The following is a 23,582-nucleotide window of genomic DNA, read 5'->3' on the forward strand; positions in this document are numbered from 1 at the left end:
CTTGAAAAATAAGCTTAAAACAATGTGGTAATACATGGAAGTTTGAAGCAGTAATCTTGCTCAATTTAAAATAGAAAATTACCATAACACAATCACTAAAATCCTCACGACACAAACAGTTATACAGTACTAGGTCTCATTTTGATCTTGCCTACACTTTCCTTGTGGGTGGCATGGAACACAATGGAGGCTGACATTCTATAGCCACATAGTGTGACAAAGCAGGTCTGAAGAGATACAAACATAGTAAGAGGTACAGAAAGGGGTTTCTGCGGCAACAGGCGAGATTTAAGGATGGTGTGTTGCCTCCCTGGTGCAAGGATCCAGGACATCACGGACCGATTGCAGGGAATCCTCAAGGGTGAAGGTGAACAGCCGGAAGTGGTAGTGCATGTCGGCACAAATGACATCGGGAAGAAGAGGAAGGACATTCTGCAGCGGGACTTCAGAGGACTCGGAAGAAGGCTGAAAAGCAGGACTTGCAGGGTGGTTATCTCTGCTTTGCTTCCAGTTCCTCGTGCTGGAGAGGGCAGGAACAGGGAGATAATGGATCAGAATGTGTGGCTGAGGAACTGGTGCAGGAAGCAAGGATTTACATTCTTGGACCACTGGGATCTGTTTTGGGGTAGGGATGAATTGTACAAAAGGGACGGGTTGCACCTTAATAGGCGGTGGACCAGCATTCTGGCAGACAGGTTTGCCACTGCAACATGGATGTGTTTAAACTAAGTAGTGGGGCGGAGGGAATGAACTGGAAATATCAGGATGGAGTTAAAGAGAAAGTGAAAATAAGAAAAGTTAAAAAGGACTACAGAATCAATGGAGTAGAAAGCTCAAGAAGAGATCATACAGTATGGCCAAGTGAAATAGGAATTGATATGAAAGGAGAGGGGAGTAACGAATTAAAAGTATTATATATGAATGCACGAAGTATAAGGAATAAAGTAGATGAGCTTGAGGCTCAGTTGGAAATTGGCAAGTACGATGTTGTGGGAATAACTGAGACATGGCTTCAAGCGGACAGGGCCTGGGAGATGAATATTCAAGGATATACGTCTTATCGAAAGGACAGACTGACTGGCAGAGGGGGTGGGGATGGCTCCATTGGTGAAGAATGATATTCAGTCCCTTGCGAGCGGGGACATAGAATCTGGGAATGTAGAGTCAGTATGGATAGAACTGAGAAATTCTAAGGGTAGAAAGACCCTAATGGGAGTTATCTACAGGCCCCCAAACAGCCTGTTTGTAGGGTGTAAGTTGAATGAAGAGTTAAAATTGGCATGTCGCAAAGGTAGTGATACAGTTGTCATGGGGGATTTCAACATGCAGGTAGACTGGGAGAATCAGAATGGTCCTGGACCCCAAGAAAGGGAGTTTGTGGAGTGCCTCCGAGATGGATTCTTAGAACAGCTGGTACTGGAGCCTATCAGGGAGAAGGCAATTCTAGATTTAGTGTTGTGAAATGAACCGGATTTGATCAGGGACCTCGAGGTAAAGGAACCATTAGGAGATAGTGACCATAATATGATATGTTTTAACCTACAATTTGAGAAGGAGAAGGGAAAATCAGATGTGTCAGTATTACAGTTGAACAAAGAGAACTATGGAGCAATGAGGGAGGAGCTGGCCAAAGTTCCTAGCAGGGAAGACAGTGGAACAAAAATGGCAGGTATTTCTGGGAATAACGCAGAAGGTGCAGGATCAGTTCATTCCAAAGAGGAAGAAAGAACCTAAGGGGAGTAAGGGGTGGCCGTGGCTGACAAGGGAAGTAAAGGGCAGTATAAAAATAAAAGAGAAGAAGTATAACATAGCAAAGATGAGTGGGAAACCGGAGGACTGGGAAGCTTTTAAAGAGCAACAGAAGATAACAAAAAAGGCAATACGCCAAGAAAAATGAGGGACGAAGGTAAACTAGCCAAGAATATAAAGGAGGATAGTAAAAGCTTCTTTAGGTATGTGAATAGCAAAAAAATAGTTAAGACCAAAATTGGGCCATTGAAGACAGAAACGGGTGAATTTATTATGGGGAACAAGGAAATGGCAGACGAGTTGAACAGGTACTTTGGATCTGTCTTCACTAGGGAAGACATAAACAATCTCCCAGATGTAATAGTGGCCAAAGGAACTAGGGTAAAGGATGAACTGAAGGAAATTTATATTAGGCAAGAAACGGTGTTGGATAGACTGTTGAGTCTGAAGGCTGATAAGTCCCCAGGACCTGATGGTCTGCATCCCAGGGTACTTAAAGAGGTGGCTCTAGAAATCGTGGATGCATTGGTAATCATTTTCCAATGTTCTATAGATTCAGGAACAGTTCCTGCTGATTGGAGGGTGGCTAATGTTGTCCCACTTTTCAAGAAAGGAGGGAGACAGAAAACAGGATAATTATAGACCGGTTAGCCTGACGACAGTGGTGGGAAAGATGCTGGAGTTGATTATAAAAGAGGAAATTATGACACATTTGGATAGCAGTAGAAGGATCAGTCCGAGTCAGCATGGATTTATGAAGGGAAAATCATGCTTGACTAATCTTCTGGAGTTTTTTGAGGATATAACTATAAAAATGGACAAGGGGGAGCCAGTGGATGTAGTGTACCTGGACTTTCAGAAAGCTTTTGATAAAGTCCCACATAGGAGATTAGTGGGCAAAATTAGGGCACATGGTATTGGGGGCAGAGTACTGACATGGATTGAAAATTGGCTGGCTGACAGAAAACAAAGAGTAGTGATTAACGGGTCCCTTTTAGAATGGCAGGCTGTGACCAGTGGGGTACCGCAAGGTTCGGTGCTGGGACCGCAGCTGTTTACGATATACATTAATGATTTAGAAGAAGGGATTAAAAGTAACATTAGCAAATTTGCTGATGACACAAAGCTGGGTGGCAGTGTGAAATGTCAGGAGGATGTTATGAGAATGCAGGGTGACTTGGACAGGCTGGATGAGTGGGTGAATGTATGGCAGATGCAGTTTAATGTGGATAAATGTGAGGTTATCCACTTTGGTGGCAAGAACAGGAAGATTACTATCTAAATGGAGTCAAGTTAGGAAAAGGGGAAGTACAATGAGATCTAGGTTGTTCTTGTATATCAGTCAATGAAAGCAAGCATGCAGGTACAGCAGGCAGTGAAGAAAGCTAATGGCATGCTGACTTTTATAACAAGAGGAAATGAGTATAGGAGTAAAGAGATCCTTCTGCAGCTGTACAGGGCCCTGGTGAGACCCCACCTGGAGTATTGTGTGCAGTTTTGGTCTCCCAATTTGAGAAAGGACATTCTTGCTATTGAGGGAGTGCAGCATAGGTTCAGAAGGTTAATTCCCGGAATGGCGGGACTGTCATATGTTGAAAGATTGGAGCGACTGGGCTTGTATACACTGGAATTTAGAAGGATGAGAGGGGATCTGATTGAAACATATAAGATTATTACGGGATTGGACACACTGGAGGCAGGAAGCATGTTCCCGCTGATGGGTGAGTCCAGAACTAGAGGCCACAGTTTAAGAATAAGGGGTAGACCATTTAGAACAGAGATGCAGAAAAACTTTTTCACCCAGAGATTGGTGGATATGTGGAATGCTCTGCCCCAGAAGGCAGTGGAGGCCAAGTCCCTGGATGCATTCAAGACAGAGTTAGATAGAGCTCTTAAAGATAGCGGGGTCAAGGGATATGGGGAGAGGGCAGGAACGAGGTACTGATTGTGTATGATCAGCCATGATCACAGTGAATGGCAGTGCTGGCTAGAAGGGCTTAATGGCCTACTCCTGCACCTACTGTCTATTGTCTGTTGTCTATTGTCAAACCTTGGCCAGTGCTCCTGTCACATCCTCTCCATTTACAGCTGAGGAATAATACTGATATAATCTGGAGGCATCAGTAGTAGAGACAGTCATTGAATCATTGCTGAACAGAAGGAAGACATTCAGGTCAATAAATCCATACTAGATCCGTGCAAAAGCAATCTACTCGGTTGCATTCTTCAGAACTTCCCCAAATGCTGAAATCTTTTCTATCTCGGCTGGAATCGTTTTGAAATCTATGACTGGATCCGCTTCCCAGACTTTTCTAGTGAATTTCTGATCACAGCCACTAACCGGATGAAAAACAATTTCCACACATCACTCCTGCCACTTTTGTCAATCACTTTGGATCTACTTCCTCTGTATCCCAATCCTTCTGCAAAGGGAAGAGCTTCCCTTTACTTGACCTTTCATTATTTTGAACACCTTAATTAAGTTACCTGTCATACACTGAGTCCTAAACATTTAAGTAATGAAACAGTATTATGTACTCACTTTTTCATTAAAAACTTGTTAATAGTTTTCTGTTTTCTCATTATAGCCACAATTTTTCTGTGGAAGTAAACAAACAAGGCCCCTCCAAAGCCACTAGCGATCCTGCAAGAAATAGGAATGGAAACATTAATATTTTCAATATGATTCATTTCTGTAAAACACTGCAACTGATTTTTCGCATAACATAACTTGTAAATCCGAAGTTCAATCAAAATGGGAGGAAGCACAATAAACTAAGACAGCGTAACATCGGCCTCCGAGACTGAGATCACAGAATCACGGTGTACAGCAGGGATCTTCACAGCTGTAGTTGTGTTCTCCCTTTCAAAGTGGCATAGAAGGTGTTGAGTTCATCTGGTAATGAAGCATCGCTGCCATTCATGCTATTGGGTTTCGCTTTGTAGGAAGTAATGTCCTGCAGACCCTGCCAGTGTTGACGTGCATCTGACGTCGGTAGTTGATTTACTTATTTTTTCTATATTATCGTGTATTGCATTTTATTGCTGCCGCCAAGTTAACAAATTTCATGACATATGCTGGTGAAATTAAGCTTGATTCTGAATTCAGTAAATTCCTAATTATAACTTTGAGATAGTCAGCCAAATATTTCACTTTTCCTTAATGATCATACCCGAGTGATAAACACTTGCCAGGTTTTGGGTGGGGGTGGGAGGTTGTTATAGGTAGGGGTGCCTCCAGTTCTTCCTTGCTCAGCACACTGAACAACAGTACACCTGTCCGAGAAGGCAGAAAAAGCTTGGATTTACTGTCTACTGTGGAAGGATACTGCTAAGAGCATTCACTTGGAATAGCAAGGAACATGATGGCATCAAGTTGAGTGCAGACTGATGTTTTGACATAAGGTGTCAGTGGATGCTGTCCTGCTTCTGGGCTATGGTCGGTAACCACCCCTCCAACCCTTTTCAAAAGAAAACAGCAGCTACTACTTCATACTTTTCCAAAAGGATTCAGATAGAAAAGAACAAATAAGCAAGTGCACAGCGCCTTTCCATCTCAGCTGAAGAAATATGGTTGCAGTTTAAAACATAGGGAACTATGAGTAAATCAAAGGGAAGACAGAAAAAGTGCCCCCCCCCCCCCCCCACCAAATGCATAGCTGATGTTTCTGCAGATTGGAAAAGAAAGAGATGTGACCATACTGGTTGAGTAAAGAGGAAGAGAGAAAATTACCAGCCTAGTATCCTGAAATCAGTGGTGGGGAAATGCTGGCATCTTTAATGACGTGACAGAACATTGATTGATTAAACTTAGCAAGGATTTATGAAAGGAAAATTACAGTCCACGAATCTATTGGAGTTCTTTGATGCAGTACCCAGGTGAATAGGTGAGGCGGAAACCATTGGGCAGGGCTCATTTGAATTTTCAATAGGACCCCATGAAAGTGGTGGTAAATAGGATTGCAGTTATGAAACGAGAGCTAATATTCTTGAGTTAGTTGACTGCTGTCTTATGGATATAAAGCAAAGAACAGGAAGAAGAACAAGGAGACACAAGGGATGGCAGATGCTGCAATCTGGAGCAACAACCTGCAGAAAGAACGAGCAAATCAAGCAGCATCTGTTAGGTGAAATGGAATTGTTAAGAGTTTGGTTTAAAACCCTGCATTAGAACCGGAAGTAGAGAGGGGAGATAGCTAGTATCAGTGCAGGAAGAAATTAGTTCTGTAACTATTAGAGTACTGATGAGATCAGTGCTTCAACTCAGTGCTGAGGGCTTCACGTGTAAACCTTCCTAAATTTGCAAATGTTATAAAATAATGAGGATGCAAAGGCTCTTAAGGAGATACAGACAAGTTGAGTGAGTGAGCAAGAGTATGGTAGAAGGAGCTAGAAAATGTCATTTTATTCAGTAAAAAACACAGAACTTCTGAGCGTTCTTTCAAACGTCAAAATATGGGTAAATGTAGTTTCTCAGAGGAACATTGTACATAAGCTATTGAAACCAAACATGCAGGTGCTGCAGTATGTTGGCCTTTGTTGCAACAGATTTGAGTTCTGGACTGATACCTGAAAAAAATATACTTGCTTTAGAAGAAGTACAGGCAAATTAGTTCCAGGGATAGTAGGGCTGTCATAACAGGAGAAATTGAGTAGACTGGGCCTCTGTTTTCTGGTGTCCTCATGGAAAGCTGCAAAATTCTTAGAGGAAGCAGAATGAAGGTATGGGGAGGATATTTCTCATGATTGACAGATTTAGAACGGGGGGGGGGGGTCACTATCTCAACATATAGAATATGCATTTTAGAACCTAAATTATACTAAATATTTTCAATCACTGGCCTGTGAAGCTTTAGATTTCTCTTCCCCAGAGAGCTATTGAGGCTCACTCATAGATTGCAATTGAAACAGAAGTGGATAGATTTCTGGAATATTACAGGGATTATGGGATATGGAATAAGGTAGGAAAACAGAATCAAGCTTGAAGATTAACCATGATCTTGCGGAATAGCAAAAGGGCTCTATGGCCTACTTCTGCTCCAAAGTCTAACTCTGACTCCCCATCTTTTTGTATCCAGTCCTGCTGAAGGGTCTCAGGACTGAAACGTCAGCTGTATTCCTTTCCTTTAATGCTGCCTGGCCTGCTGAGTTCCTCCAGCATTTTGTGTGTGTTGCTGGGATTTCCAGCATCTGCAGATTTTCTCTTGTTTCCAATTAATTATGTCATGTTCCTACTTTACCAAATGAATTTGCATTAATAATTTCAAAGGATCTTCAAAAAGAGACCACAGAGCAATGGAAGGATATTTACCCTCTGCAAAAACATCCAGGAATCAGTGACATTTTCACTTAAGAAATGGATAATTTGCAAATATTTCAGGAGATGAAGTATCTATATTGGCAACATTGCTTTAGATTTAGCTAAGTGAGGCTTTCAGCATATTTTGGCAGACACCTTTTGTACTTGAGCCAAAACTTCAATCAGCGTCAATGTCCTTCCTCATATAAACACTACAAGTTACAGAAATCACCAAGGCAGTCAACATAATGCAATAAAATCTTCACTTCTTGAAAGAGGAAAAGACATACAAGGTAAACTTCAAAGCAAATTGATTGTTAGTATCACAGCAAAATAGCTGCAGAAGTGATAGTGATGGCCAAAGTTTCATGCAAGTCCGAGCACCCTACTAAATCAGGTACAATCTGGGCAGCATGGGAAAGGCAGTGTCTTGTCGAGTATCTTCAAATAGTATATCCTTAGCTCAGAGTGTTTTGCGAGGTGACTCATTCTCAAGGCAAAGCATTCATGTCCAGCTCTTAGAAAAAGACAATCAAATCAAAGTAGGTTTTGTACTCTGGCCAGAAATACATTATGGACTAGATAAAAGCTGTTCAGCTTGCCACAGTAGAATATTCATTTCACTCTCCTGGCTACAGCACACAATAGCTGGATCTTGTTTCAGATAGCAGCATGGCATTACCTTACGAGGCAGCACTGGTGAATTTAATCAAATAGTTACCACTTTTCAATTGTTTAACATGATTTCTTACAATTAAAAATCCATGAAATTAGTGTTATCTCCAATGTTTCCTGGAATTGAATTCCACGAAGTATAAAAGTGATACAGGTCTGATCATCTTTTGTATTGTAAATATGCTTAAATTGGTAGCTCTATTCAATGTTCAAATAAAATAGCATGAAGAGATTTCAATACCATCAGATTGAAGGAGTTTTACATCAGACAACCTGGTCACACCTTGAGGAAGATGTGAGGAGAGAATAAGATGAGAACACCCTTCAAAATGTTATGGAATTTCTTATTACCGTGTCCACCATTTTCTGTGCAAGAACAGACAGCAAGGTACACTTGTGTTCTGCTCATTATCGCGACTTCTGTGCTCTTGATCACATTTTTTAAAACATCTCTCCATGTTTGGAATTAAATCACTCAAAAAGCAAGTGAGCCTCAGAGGTAAGAGAAACAGCTAATATTTCTATCAATGATCTCCTATTAGAACTGGATACATGGTGAAATTTAAAGGAAGCTCATTAACTTGAAGCATTCACATTGTATATCACTCCACAGATGCTGCCTGACACGCTGAGTATTTCTCTAACATTTTCCCATGTCTAGCAACAATAAAACTTCACTTTTACAGATTTGAATGCAAACTTTGAAGTAGTATCTACATTGGAAAAATGATAATTTGGCTAAAGACAGAATTAGGATCAATGTCTTTTTAACAAAAGCACTCCAAAAACTAAAAGCTGGATAAGCACTGCTTAACATCTCTTGAGATTCTGAAACCTCTACATTATCTGTCCTATACATGTGGTGAACTATGTGTAGACCTGTCTGGACACGCCCCCTGCTGACTGCTCCTGTGGCTCCTCCCACAGGCCCCTGTATAAAGGCGATCTGAGGCCTGACGCTCGGCCTCAGTCTCCAGGTCATAGTATGATGGACACTCACTCCTGGTTCCTTCTTCCAGTCAATAAAAGCCGATATCTCGCCTTACGTCTCAGTGTGAGTTATTGATGGTGCATCAATTTTATTGACTGGAACTGGTACCCCCTACCCCGCATCACGGATATGGTCAACCAGATTGCTCAGTACAAGGTGTACTCGACAATAGATCTGAAATCCGCTTATCACCAGCTCCCCATCTGCCCAGAGGACCGCCCCTACACCGCCTTCGAGGCGGGCGGCAGGCTCTATCACTTCCTGCGCGTCCCTTTCGGTGTCACGAATGGTGGCTCAGTCTTCCAGAGGGAAATGGACCGGATGGTGGACCAGTACCAACTGCAGGCCACATTTCCCTATCCGGATAACATCACCATCTGTGGTCACGACAGGCCAGATCACGACGCCAACCTCCAACGATTTCTCCAAGTGGCCGCAGCTCTGAACCTTACGTATAACAGGGACAAGTGTGTGTTTGGTACCACCCGCCTTGCTATACTTGGGTATGTCGTGGAAAACGGGGTTATTGGCCCTGATCCCGAACGTATGCGCCCCCTGTTAGAACTCCCTCTTCCCACCACTCTCAAGGCCCTCAGACGGTGCCTGGGTTTTTTTTCCTATTACGCCCAATGGGTCCCCCATTACGCAGACAGGCACATAGTTCACCACAATACATAACCTCATTTACCATATTTGCCAATACATTTTACTTTTACTAACACAAGTGCTTCCTTTGGTAAGCTGCATTGACTGATATTACCTCTATAATGTTCACCTCTGCTAAGATGAAACCTGGGTGACCTACCAGCAATATCTGAAATGTCTGCTGAGTTAACAGTAGAAGGTCTTCCTCATCATGTGGGAAGATCACCATACTTAAGCCACAGAAATTGTGAAGTCAATGCCACCGGCAATGAGGCAATATTCTCATGCACCAGCTGGTGAGTGTGAGCTCAATTATCCACGCTCACGCTCACCCACAGGCAGAAGTCTTAAGCTAGTTTACAGAAATACCAGGCAGTCGAAACAGTCCCAACTTGGAGTGGGCCTGGATGATATCACATCCTGAACCAGGCAATGGCTGGCTCTGAGGAGGAAGGAAAAAGAGAACCACCAGCAGCAGACAAAGATGTTTGTATCCTCCATCAGGAGGGATTGTGATTCCACAATCAGACTCCCAAGTTATCTCAAGGGTAATTAGTAAATCTGTGGAGAATAAGATTCTCAAATTAAGGGATCATTGATGACAAACAGAATTAAATAATTTTATATTGATTTTTTTATTCTGAACGAATAAGATCAAACATTCTCTGCTGCTGTGGTTATTTTGGTAATTCAAGACTTGCTCATTTTAAGCTATGCTCCTGGTTTAACAAAAGACAGGGAAGAAGTTGTTCAGATGTTCCTCATTATCCTACGGGAGTTTATGAATGTGTTTAGAATTCCTCACTGTATTTGAAGATAACTACTTTAAAATTAAATGACTAACCCTATTTCACTAAAATACGCATCATTAATTGTACTTGGACAGGCAAAAACCTGTGTAACTGCTAAAACAAGAATAAAGTCAAGATTACTGTTGAACACAATGGTGTCTAATATTGGAGATTAGTTTGAACATAGAACATAGAACGGTACAGCACATTACAGGCCCTTCGGCCCACAATGTTGTGCTGACCATCAAACCCTGCCTCACATATAACCCCCCACCTTAAATTCCTCCATATACCTGTCTAGTAGTCTCTTAAACTTCACTAGTGTGTCTGCCTCCACCACTGACTCAGGCAGTGCGTTCCACACACCAACCACTCTCTGAGTGAAAAACCTTCCTCTAATATCCCCATTGAACTTCCCTCCCCTTAACTTAAAGCCATGTCCTCTTGTATTGAGCAGTGGCGCCCTGGGGAAGAGGCGCTGGCTGTCCACTCTGTCTATTCCTCTTAATATCTTGTATACCTCTATCATGTCTCCTCTCATCCTCCTTCTCTCCAAAGAGTAAAGCCCTAGCTCCCTTAATCCCTGGCTCAAACATTTATAGTCAAACATTCTATTTGATACCAGGAAGCTCCCTATTCAAGATAATAATGTAGAAATTCTGTTAGAAAATTAATCAAATGAACATTTTTTTAAAAATCCCAAATCTTCACTCTCAGTCATGCTGAGAAAAAAAAATTCCATGACAAACTGACTCCCGTACACTGCTGAAAATCCAGGGAACTGCAGGTATCGGGTGAAATAAAAACAGAAAATGCTGCAAAAACTGAGCATGTCAGGCAATATCTGTGGAAAGAGAAGTTAATGTTTCAGAACTATTCAGTTCTGTCAAAAAGTACTAGACCTAACACTAAAAACTCTCTTTGCACAGACACTATTTGATCTGCTGAGTGCTTCTAGCAATTTTTGTTTTATTCCAATATACTTATGCCTTATGATTGCGTCAATCAAGTTTTCCTCTTATACACACACAATATTCATTGCTCTCATCTGTTCCACTATAAGGGAATTTTATAAAAACAGACCAGTACAGTATGTTGAAGAAACTCTTTCAGCCACTCTACAATAAGCTGCCTCTTATTAATCTGCTTAGTCTAAAATAATTTGTGAACTATTGATTCTAAAACAACTGCTTGTAGTTTATATTTTAAGAATGTGCTTATATGAAGGCCATTACAGCTGATGATTCCAATATGTAGCCAGAAAGATAATATGAATTAGTATTTTTATTGCTAATGCTATATTTCAGTCTCAAGCATTAAACCCTCTGGTGAAACATTCAATCCTTAGACCACAAGGTTTTTTCTCTTCCACAATTAAATCGTAGGACATAGGTGCAGAATTAAGTCATGTTTTTAAACATTGTAATTGTACCTCCTCATTCATACCATCAGACATAAGAGCAGAATTAGGCCATTTGGCCCAGTGTTTGCTCCACCTTGGCTGATTTATTATCCCTCCAATGTGCTCCACAGACTCACCACCCCTTTTCTCAAGAGGTTGGTCAATCTGTGGAAGTAACTGCTGCAGACAACTATGGAGGCCAAGTCTTCATGTCTTTGGATATATTTAAAGCAAAGGTTGATAGGTTCTTGATTTTATTAGTAGTGATTACCTCCTCTTCTCACTGCCATCACATTTTATTCTGAGGGAAAATCCAAAAGCCTCTATAAATCGTCATTCAGCATTTTAAAAAGCAAATTTTGATAGAAAAATAAAATAGCTGAAGGAGAGGAAACGCAACCATTATTAATAATAACACAATAAGTTGTAACTGGATGGAATGAGAATAAGTATCCCCTGACCATACTGCAATATCCGAATCACTGCTGCTAAATTAATGTACTAATTAAATGCTTTTGATTAACTGATTAACACATTGTCAAGGTTGTTTCCAAGCAACTGTTCAAAATTTTCCTTAAAACTATTTTCAACAGGATAATTAATAATGTGAAAATAGATGAGAAGTGTGTAAATTGGATTGCAACTGAGGATGAAATGTAGATTATTATAAAATGCGAAAGGTTATTGTAAATAGTGAAAGATTATTAATTGCCTAATATGCTAATTCTACAGTTCACTTTTTAAAGGTAATCACAGTTAACATTTGCACAGCTGAGGCCCTGATGTTCTTCTGCTTCCTTACAGCACAAATTCCCAACTTCCACTTCTGGGTTTCTATAGCAACTTGCTTTGGCAATTATTCCATATTTCAAAGTAAGAAAAACAGTATTTGAACAACTTCTTACCCTTGAGAATGAGACAGTCTCCTTTAAGTGTGGAATAACCTTTGAAGATAATTCCTTTTGCATAAACCTGAAGAGAAGTTGTCATGAAGTTTCTCTAATTCCTAATGTACAGTACCTGGACTATTGTGTGCCTTGTATCCAAAAATAAAACCACAATGCAATACTTAGCAGATACTGGGGAACTTGAACATCAATTTCAGAATAATGAAAACTACTATCCACTTACAGAGGCTTTATTTCCCAGCTACAGACATGGCTATAGCTATTTTAACAGCAGGAGTTCTAGTGATTCAGCCCAGCTTGCACTTGGTTGAAGGAGCTTATTCTGGATGGAGGTCTGTCATTAGCAGTGTTCTGCAGGGACCTGCTCTTTGTGATGCAGATAAATTACTGAGATGAAAACGTACAGTAGATATAGACATATATCTCGAGTGCCTGAGACTTCTGTACAGTACTGTAGCAATTTTATGTATTGACAAAAAAAAACAAATTTCCTGACACACGTGAGTGATGTTAAATCTGATCCTGAAATGGGTCTCTATATATGTATGGTAAGTTTGCAGATGATTTGAAGATTGGTGGTGGTGTGTGGAAACTAGCAAAGAATACAAGGAGATATAGATCAGCACAGATATGAAGGCAGAAATGGTACAATGAGTTTAACCCAGCCAAATGTGATGTGATGCACCTTGTCAGACCGAAAGTAAAGAGACAGCACTTGTTCTCTGTTTATCCCTTGGAAAAAAGTGCCTCCCTGTGGAAAGGGTTTTTTGGGTTGATGGACAATCTCCCAATGGAATAGCTCGCAGTAATCATCACCATCAGTGGTAGTAGTAGTCTCTTGAGTCTGAGGAAGACGGATGTGTTGCGCAGTCAACTTCTGTGGGCACGCATATGACTTCTGAGGCCGAAGTCCGAAGCGCAGATACGTTTGCAGATAGGGCAAGGAGCACCGCCTGTTGGGGCAGGAGTGGACGCCTTCCTGTGTCTTTCTTGACTCGCCTTGAGGCGCTGCATGCGTCAGCTGGCTTGTAAGTTGTTTGCTGCCTTGGAGCATAGATTGCGCCACTTGGACTGATCAGCAGCAGTGTGTTCGAGGTCGCGGGGCTGGAGTTTGACCCACTTAAGGTTTGACTTGAGGTAGTCCTTGTACCTCTTCCTTGGGCGACCCTGGACACGGTTGCCGTGCTCCAGCTCTCCGTAGAACAACTGACGCAGCATCAGTGGTAACTACACATTGGCATGCTCAACTGATGTACATCCATACCAGCGTAGCTTCTTTTGAAAAAAAAACACACATTACCGGCTCTATCCAGGAAAGACCCAGTAACTTCTGTCATCGGTGAATTTAAAGATAAGGAGCCAGTGATTGATCGGGACCTGTGCTGAGATCTGCTAAGACCCTCATGGATCGAAACCTCCGATGCCTAAATCTCCTGAAGACTGGAAACCATTCAACATTCTATAGGAAGCTTACTCTTCTGTCAAATCTACATTTCTTCTGCCTGCCTGCCATCACCGACTTTCAACCAGGAGAAATGACATTCCATAATGAAGATTTTGCTGCCTGCCAAAATGGGATCTGATTTATATTTAAGCATTCCATCATCCCCAGTAAAATGTCGAAAATAAAACAATTTGCTCAAATATAAATCACAATACTACTGTGGCATTACCACTGTGCTGTTGTGGAATCAAAAATAGCTTATTTGCAGAAACTTTGCAAAACCCATTTACTTTGATAAGTATGGAACGATGACAATCACTCGATTTTTCTCCCAGGTCATTAATGCTTTTGTAACCGGGCTGTCAACGACAACATTTATTGCCAGCGTCCAGCTGCTCTTCAGAAGGGGATGAGGGCAAAAAGCTGGAACTGGCGTAGTCCTTCAGGAGTACCGTCACCAGAAGGACAGCAGCAGCTGGGAACAATGCCACATTTCCAGGTTAGGATGGTTATGATTTGGAGCATAACAGACAGGTAATGAAAGCAAAACAAAAACTGCAGCTTCTGCAAATATGAAATCAAAACAGAAAAAGCTAGAAAAAAACTCAGCACCTGTAAAAAGAGAAACATTCATTAGAATGTTCTGGGTGTTGGTGAATAGGTTATTGGCTTGTAAATGCTATTTGACAGCACCACTGATTACACTTTCTGTAACCTATTTTGCAATTTTATCTTTAACATGCTGGGACACCATTATGTACTGAGTCTTCAAGATACCTGACTACTCACTGTTATGCACACAAAATGTTGGAGGAACTCAGCAAGTCAGGCAACACTTATAGAATCGATGATTCCGGCCATTCACAGTATTTGATTTCTAACCTGCTTTTCATCTACCATCGCTAAACTGTTTATTGTCCTAAACACTTAACTTCTTTAGCAGTGTCCAAGGTGCACACGTGCAAGTCTAGACTCCTGAAGTATAAGCAGGTACATAATTCTGCATCACAGCTTTTCTCCTTTTTATTCCAAAATTGTCATGAACTCTCATTCTAACTGTCAAGTTTCTTTAGCTGGCAAGTTTTTTAGCAACAATTTCTACAAGCAGTCTGCAGTAAAACATTGAGCAGCCTAGCACTTACTCAAAGGCTGATAGGAAAAACATTGACATAAATGATTTTTAATGAAACATTTGAAAGGCAGAAAGAGAAGTAGAGACAGAAAGATTTAGTGAGGGAGCTCCAGCGTATGGCAGATGAAGGTGAAGCCTTTCATGGAGTACACGCTGTAGATCATATAATAAATAGTACAGCACAGAAACAAGCCCTTCAGCCCATCATAACTATGCCGACCATTCCAATGTTAACTACTCCTATTTGCCGTGGATAGTCAAAACTCTCCATTCACTGCTCATTCACGTCTGTCTAAATGCCTTCATCATTATAATTATATCTTCTTCCTCCACTTCCCCTGGCAGTGGGTTCCAGGCATAAATCTCCTTCAAACATTCCCCCTCTCACTTTAAAACTATGTACGTCTTCTAGTATCTGTTAATTCCATCCAAGGCTAAAGATCCTGACTATCTACCTTATCTAAGCCTTTCAGTATTTTATCTACCTCTATCAGGTCTTGTCTCCAAGACTGCTGTGTTGATCAATAATTCCCAGGGCCCTGCTATTTACTACATAATTGCCTACATTTACAACTGGTCTATATCCTTTGACACCCTTTCTCATGATCCACAACTCTGCAAATTTACTCATCAGTCCACCTGCATTTTCATCCAAATCATCTGTACATATCAGAAAAAAAGAGTTCCTGATACTGATGCTTGAGGAACACCACTGGTCCTAGACATAACAGCCAGAACAGCATCAAAATTAACATTGGTTACACCAGAATTAGCGGGTCTCTGCATTTTATTTTTTTGATTAGAAAAAGCTTTAGAGAGGCTGTAAAAAGTCCTTAATCTGGTGCAAATACCAAATGTTACCAATGGCATCAATTACATTTTGCTACTAACATCACATATATCCTGTTCAGCACATTAATGAAGGTTACTAATCCAATATTGCAGACCCAATCATTTTAATTCATAAAAGTGACCAATTTCATATTTGCATATTGACTTATGCCAAATTTTGTTATAATAACTGTACATTGCTTTAAGCTACTTACAACCGTCTCATTACAAAAACATACCCAATTACTGCAAAAGCAGGGAGCTCTTGAAGATCAAATGGAAAATCGAGACGGAATCGAGTTTTAAATAAGGCAGTGATGGTTTCTGCAAAAGACAGATGGAAGTTTGTATCTTGTTAATTATTTAATGACAGATGGGAAGTATTTCTCAAAAGCAGGGCATTACTTTGACTTCACAATCTACTTGCAACTTTAATATGCATACCTTCATCCTTGTTCCAGACAGCTAGGACTCGGAAAATAAAGGCACTGAAGGTAGCAGCGAAGAAGCCACGCCAGTAATTTCTGACAGCAAAAAATGTTGAAGTTACTTCAATACTGAAAAGTACACCTATTGGAAGGAAGCCAGAAGATCAACAACTTCAACAATTTCATACACATGCCATGAAAGTTAATTTTGCATAATTTAACAAAATTTAAATAATTTAACAAAAGAACAAACATTCCAGGGACAAAATAGCACACAGAATAAAATAAAATCTAAAGCACGTAACTTACTCTTCTTCAAGGACTATTGCAAACATGCAAATAAAACTGAGCAGCCACAGCACCAGCCAGCGCAGTCACACAAGCACAGGTCAAAGGGTAACACAACGCCAACACTCAAATAGGGGCAGCTGGGCTCTGCTAACCTAAAAGCAACAGCTGCAAGATCAGCAAAAGCCACAAGGTCACTATCTGTGGCTAATATTTAAGATTACAATGAGGGTTAAATGAGAATGGATTAAAAATACTGACTCTGCCAAAGGAATTAAGAAATCGGTACAATAAATATATCATTGCTGTTGTTAATCTGTTAAAAAATGGAAAAGGGAAAAGATTCAGAAAGAAAAAAGTAAGCTTTTTGTGGCTTAAACATTCTATTAGCTCTGGTTAAATCATTTTATATGGTACAGTTTCATTTAATTGGTGGTACTCAATTTTCTGTCAACTTGAAATTATAAATCCTTTAGTGTGTACTTGACTTTGTTCCTGCCCTTTGGGTAGAGCAACACTTCTCCTTTCTCTCCTTCAAGAAATAATTTAGGAGTCTCAGAATATGTAAATATGAATATAATTTAACAATTTCAAGGAAACTCTCCTCTCGCTCCTCCCATCCTCACGTGGATATTGCTATTCCTTTCTGTTTCAATTAGTTTTATTTTTTTTCTCATCAGTATCCAAGTTCTAGTTTTCAAAGCGATTGTTACCTTGACAACCCTGGCTGGCACTTGATTACAGAAATTTCCTCTCCTTCTTTGCACATTAAAACCTACTTGTCGTCTCACTTTTCTGAATTGCGAGTAAGTGCCCCTGACCTGCGACACTCGGTCAGTTTCTCTCCTCAGTGACACTGTCTGATCTGCGGACAGCTTCCAGAACTTTCTGCTTTCAGTTTTTGGATCTCTAGCATTTGCTCCATGTTAGAAGCTTGCAGTTTCCTTTAACCCTGTCATGAAGTCACTCGGCATTGTGCAAGTAAGCCAGAGAGGCTTGGCGCAATCATGAAAACGCAGGCGAAGTGCAAGGAACAATGGAAAGCAAGTGGTGCTGTTGGCAGTGTTAGCAATCTTCTCATTGCTACCGTCAGTGATGAGAAACCGGCATACACTCAACGTTTTAGAAACAGCTTCTTCCCTTCAGTTATCAGATGTCTGAATGGACATTGAACCAACCCATGAACAATACTTCTCTATTTTTGTTATCTCTTTCAGAAAACAATTTGGGTTCCAGGACAAAATTGCTCATTCTCAACTTAGTTAAGTTCAGCTAACTCCTGAATCACCTTAACAGATCACTTCAGTCAAAAAAAAAATGATAATCAGTCTGGCCGGATAAGCAATGCTCAAATTAACAATGTATTAAAAAGCATCAAATTTACACCTTTATCATAAAATAATCCAAAGACTTCCTGCTGGTGTTGACAGACAAGCTTTGTCGCAAACCAGTGTGAAACTTGGACAGAAGACCATCAACTTGCTCAAAAAATATTTGGCTACAATGATTCTTTTGAAAAGATGGAAAGAAAGAAGGGAAGCAGATAATTTGAGGAAAGAAATTCCAAACATTAGAGTCAAGAAAGCTGATTGTGCCATAACTGATGCACAGATTGAAATCAACATGCAAGAGGGCAGAATTGACGGCACATAGTGACCATAAAGGACTGCACGAGAAGAGAGATTTTGCAGTCCTTTGTGGTCAATTTGCACCTTCAATTCTGCCCTCTTGCATTTGAGAATTTGGAAATTGATGCAGTCGCAGATGAAGAATGAATGTAGTTCAACAAACGCATGAGGGAGCAACAATATACTTCCACTGCTAAGCATGGGATCCTGAGGAACTATGGCCTTAGACCTTGAGGAATTATAGCCTCCTGCCCCAGACTGATTACAAAAAGAATAACTGAGCCACGTAGAGCAGAAGGGTCCTTAACTTGATCTTATCATGTGATCCTGATTCCTCTACACACCAAACACTGACTTCCAAATGATAGATAACATTGAATACTTCCTTTAATCTAAGCAAATCACCGAGCAGTGCCATCATCGGTAACACACTTAGCACAGCCTAGTCTATTGTATGAATCAAGATACTGCCAACTGCAAGGACAGACTTCAGGACAACTATCTAGCAAAATATTATAGTCAGAAGTTGCATCCATCTGACAAACAGATAGAGCACAGCTCTGGCACATTTGCTACTGATCTCTCTTCAGCCTATTCCTTCCAGAGTTGTAGTGCATTTCTGAGGACAAAAGACAGCGTAAGAAAGTGTAAATGTCCCTAACGCTAATTGCATGCAGACTTGGAAATGATTGAATGGGTCTGAAAATCTGTTCTTTAATTATTGGCAGATTAATTATATAATTATTAACAGACAGTACCTTTTTAGACAATATCTTTTTTTCCCCAAAAGCATGTAGCTACTGAATAATAGCTGCCAGACAATGGAGTAAGTAATAGACAATCTCAGGCTTGCTCGTTGGTTTCTCTGTCTAGTCTTACCAACTGCTTCTACTCTCATTAACAGCCAGGACTTTCCAAGATACCTCTCATTTCAGCTGCCTATAACTTCATCCAGGTCAAAGATAGCAGCAAGAGTTTTTCAGTCCTTGAAGTTAATTTTATTTCAAAATTTTAAAATCAAATTGGCAAGAGTATCAATATACTAGTTAAACCAAATCTAAGATCCATTATTTATTTTAATAAATCTATAAAATAGGCAAATAAATTCTTCACTGACATCCTGTTACCCTTCATTATTGCTGTGTATTTGTTTATTTTTAAAAACTCACAGGTGATACATGTAACATAAATCATTCACTGATTCTAAATGGAGTCCTGGTACAAATTAAAAAGGAATTGTAGTGAAAATAAAGAAATGGACTGAATGTTCACTTTGGAAAAGTTTAATTTTGTACAATTATGTTTTATTTACATAAGTTGCTGCACCCTCTTTCTTTATTATACATTTTGGATACTGTATCCAATTAAGAACTCCTCCATAAGTCAATTGGTGCTTGAGTTAGAAACTGTACTAAATGGTAAGTAGATCTTTCAAATAAAAACATGGCTTTTTGAAGAAGGGACCTGACCCTCCTGAACTCTAAGGTGTCTATCTTAGAAGGAAGATCTCATTAGACAGCCATATAGCACAATTTTCCACGGCTGCAGACTTGTCAAATTTCACTCGAATGAAATTATTATTGTTAAATCAGTGGAGCTAGAATACTATGGAGACCATGCATTGGGTATAATTTTCCATCCAACGAAGAAGCAAAGTGTTCTTACCTCCAATTGGGGCAGCAAAGCAACAGCCAACACCAACAGCACAGGCAGCTGCCAGCATCTCAATGTTGCGGGATTCATTCTAAAAACAGATAAAAAATTAAAAATAAGTTGGCAGTTAAGACTGCTTCTACCTCCCAACAAAAAGCATTGCTTAAAAGTATCATTTAATCACAAGAATGCAGTTGAAAAGATAATTATTTTAGTAAAAAGTGTAAGAAATAAAACATCAACAAAAATACTGTAGTTGTGCTAATAGAAGCTTTCAGAGAGAAGGTGGGAATACATAATGCAGAACAATTTGGGGTTAATCACCACCCACTACAATTCCAACTTTTGGTAACATTTTAAGCTCTTTCAATGTATTGCCAAATCAACAGAGATTGCTCGCATTGTCTTGATTGGGTTGTCACACCAATGTTGCAAAGTTCATCCACGGCACTCCATCACCTAAATTAATTGGTATCTCAGACACATTAGTCAGACGTGGCATAGTAAGCCAACAAATTCATTTTGTGTTGACAGGAGCCAGGAAGTTTCAGTACTGCATAATTTCCCCATGGGCTCCTGAATTAGTCTTACAGGAGAAAAAGCTATCCATCACCCATATCAATCACATATCTCAAAAGTAGTATCCAGACATAAATTGTACATCATTAATTTTACTGCTCACATCACAGAAACCAGCCTCACCTCCATGGACTGTGTCTATACTTTTTGGTGCCTCAGTAAAACAGACACTCTCTTTTCCCCCCTCTTCCACTGTGCAGAAGATACAAAAGACTAAAAGCACGTACTCCCATGATCTATCCCACCATCAGCGAACTCTCGAATACATCAGACATCTTGTATGATAAAATGGACTTGACTTCATAACCTATGTTTTTAGAATCTTGTGCTTCGTTTACCTGCAATGCAATTGCTCTGTAGCTTTTACATGTTACTTGCACTGGTAAATTCTTCACTTTGTTCCATTGCAATGCAATGATATGAGTTGCACGAACAGTATGCAAGACACTGCATCATACCAGTATTAACAACAAAATCAATTGTGAATTGTCTAGACAAAGCATAAATTGTAAACTTACAAAACACTGTGCAAGAGCGAAGTATATTTCTATTCATTGAAGTAAGTCAAACCTGGTCCATGCAGCAGAGGACAAAATAAGAGATAGCTAACAGTTCCTGTGAGGAAGGAGGCATTTGGAAATAGTTGGCCTGGTTCTACGGCCATTACCATGATAAACAAGACCGTAACTAAATAAAAGAGTATGGGTCACCAGATCAAACACCAATCAGCATAAGATGCAGTAATGGTAGTTTCAGAAAAGCCTGGTCACATGCCTTTTGTCTTGGATTAGTGACGAAGTGACAGCTGATTATGTATTGGAAGTACTTTGTGTCTCATCTTTGAACTTGTATAGAAATAAAATTGGTGAGATTGTGTGTGGACTACACTGATAAGATGACAGAGCATTTCTCTTCCTTTTTGTAGTAAAATAAAACTCAGTGAATAAGTACAATTTTTGTATTATCTGTGAATGGACTTTGTAAACAATTCTTTTGCTTCATTCGAGTTGCTTTCTGTATGCCAGTGTAACAAATACACAGAGGGCCCAGGAGAAAATTCATTGACCTCTAAGTCAGGATGATAAGATCCCAATTTTCAAAGACATTCAACTTTTCATAGAAGTTTAATCATATAGAGCAGAAGAATGAATAGTTACAATGTCCATTCTCTACATGTTTACAAGTTACTTGGAGAACCCAATGATTTGCAGAAGGATTAATTAAATCATCAATAGCTTTCCAATTAATTATCTGATATTAGTTCTGTATTTTTCCTTCCTCTGGGAGTGGAGGACATGTCTGGGCTGATCTGCTTGACATATCTTCTTGTTCCGCATTTTGTAACTCCTTCACTCTTCCAATGAGGATGACTATCCAATCATGCGTGAAGAAGTTGAGGCCGCGATACGACCACTGAAGAGCGGGAAGTCAGCAGGAGTTGACAACATCCCTGCTGAACTGCTGAAGCATGGAGGAGAGGCCACAACAGACATGCTTACCACCATCTGCAATAAGATCTGGCAGACAGGTGAACGGCCAACACCTTGGACTCAGTCGCTGATCATTGTGCTTCCCAAGAAAGGCAATCTCCAACTTGCCAGAATTACTGTACCATCAGTCTAATCAGCCAAGGTAATGCTCAGAATCATCTTGAAGAGACTGAGACCTCAGGCAGAAGACATCATTGCCGAGGAGCAAGCAGGCTTCCGTAAGGGCAGAAGCACCACTGAGCAGATTTTCAACCTCCGCACCCTCTGTAAGAAACACCTTCAGCACCAGAGAGAGTTCTACCACGTCTTCATAGACTTCAAGAAGGCGTTTGACAGTCTGGCATGATGCCTTATGGGCCACCATGAAGAAATTCAACATGGGGCAGAAGCTGATTCATACAATTCATCAGCTTTACGCCAAGGCACCCAGTGCAGTACTCACTCAAGGCACTATTGGGGAGTGGTTCCATACCTCTGTAGGAGTCCGTCAGGGCTGCCTCTTCTCCCCCACTCTCTTCAACGTCTTCCTGGAATGGATCATGAGTGATGCCCTTGAAGATCATGTGGGCACAGTCAGCATCGGAGGGAGGAACATCACAAACCTAAGGTTTGCTGACGACGTTGATGGACTTGCAGGAAAAGAGGACGAACTGGCCAACCTGGTCAGCCATCTTGACAGAGCCTCCACAAGGTTTGAAGTGGAAATAAGTGCCGAGAAAACTGAGCTCATGGCAAATGCCAATGGTGCCATCACAATGGGCATCTCAGTCCATGGTCAGAAACTTGAGACAGTGCAGCAGTTCAAATACCTGGGGGCAATCATCAGTGATGAAGGATCAAGACCAGAAGTCCTGGCAAGAACCACACAGACAATGGCTGCACTATCCCAACTCAACAATATGGAGGGATAGCAACATCACCATGAAGTACAAGATCCGACTCCTGCGTGTATTGGTATTCTCCATCTTCCTGTACGCATGCAAGACATGGACCCTCACAGCGGAGCTACAGAGGAAGATACAGGCATTGGGAATGAGATGCCATCGCAACATCTTGGGCATCTCATACTTGGACCACATCACAAACGAGCAGGTCCGCAAGACCATCCGGCACCACATTGGCCCCCATGAAGACCTTCTCACAACAGTGAAGAAAATAAAGCTGAGATGGTACGGTCACGTAACAAGATCCAGTGGCCTTACAAAGACCATTCTACAAGGAACTGTGGAGGAGAAAAGGAGAGGCAGACAGAGGAAAAGATGGACGGACGACATTAAAGAATGGACAGGGAAAACATCTGCGGTGACCCAGGCCCTGGAACACAACCGTGACAGATGGAACAGACTGGTACAAAGCTTGGCATGACGGCACCCTGACGACTCCACCAGGAGTGAAGGGCACAAGGCAAGGCAAGACATTCATTTGTCCATGATCTCACCCTCCAGCTGCTCCCACTTACTCATCAACAAGATAACCTTACTCACTGTTTATCCTTCTGGTAACTCTTTTTAACCCTATCAGAGACATACCCCTCCCCCAACCTGCCTGTAGCTTAATAAGCATCTTTCGTATCCTTCCCAATTCTGACGAAGGATCTCTAAGTGAAACATTAACCCTTTTCCCACTGACAGGATCTGACCGGTATTTGG

The 23,582-nt window shown here is 40.7% G+C and overlaps 1 protein-coding gene across 2 annotated transcripts in view; it reads right to left on the reverse strand.

Annotated features, from left to right (window-relative positions):
- LOC132378331 (chloride channel protein 2-like) overlaps positions 1-23,582 on the reverse strand; it is a 506,358-nt gene that overhangs the window by 203,747 nt on the left and 279,029 nt on the right. For both annotated transcript variants that reach the window (XM_059945154.1, XM_059945148.1), the window contains exons 7-10: positions 19,877-19,955; positions 16,312-16,437; positions 16,107-16,191; positions 4,292-4,393 (exon numbers count right to left, since the gene is read on the reverse strand). In XM_059945154.1, the coding sequence (XP_059801137.1) occupies positions 4,292-4,393; positions 16,107-16,191; positions 16,312-16,437; positions 19,877-19,955 (392 nt within the window). The remainder of the gene's footprint in view (positions 1-4,291; positions 4,394-16,106; positions 16,192-16,311; positions 16,438-19,876; positions 19,956-23,582) is intronic.

Source organism: Hypanus sabinus, chromosome 2 (assembly GCF_030144855.1).
Source record: "Hypanus sabinus isolate sHypSab1 chromosome 2, sHypSab1.hap1, whole genome shotgun sequence".
In the NCBI taxonomy this organism is placed as follows: domain Eukaryota; kingdom Metazoa; phylum Chordata; class Chondrichthyes; order Myliobatiformes; family Dasyatidae; genus Hypanus; species Hypanus sabinus.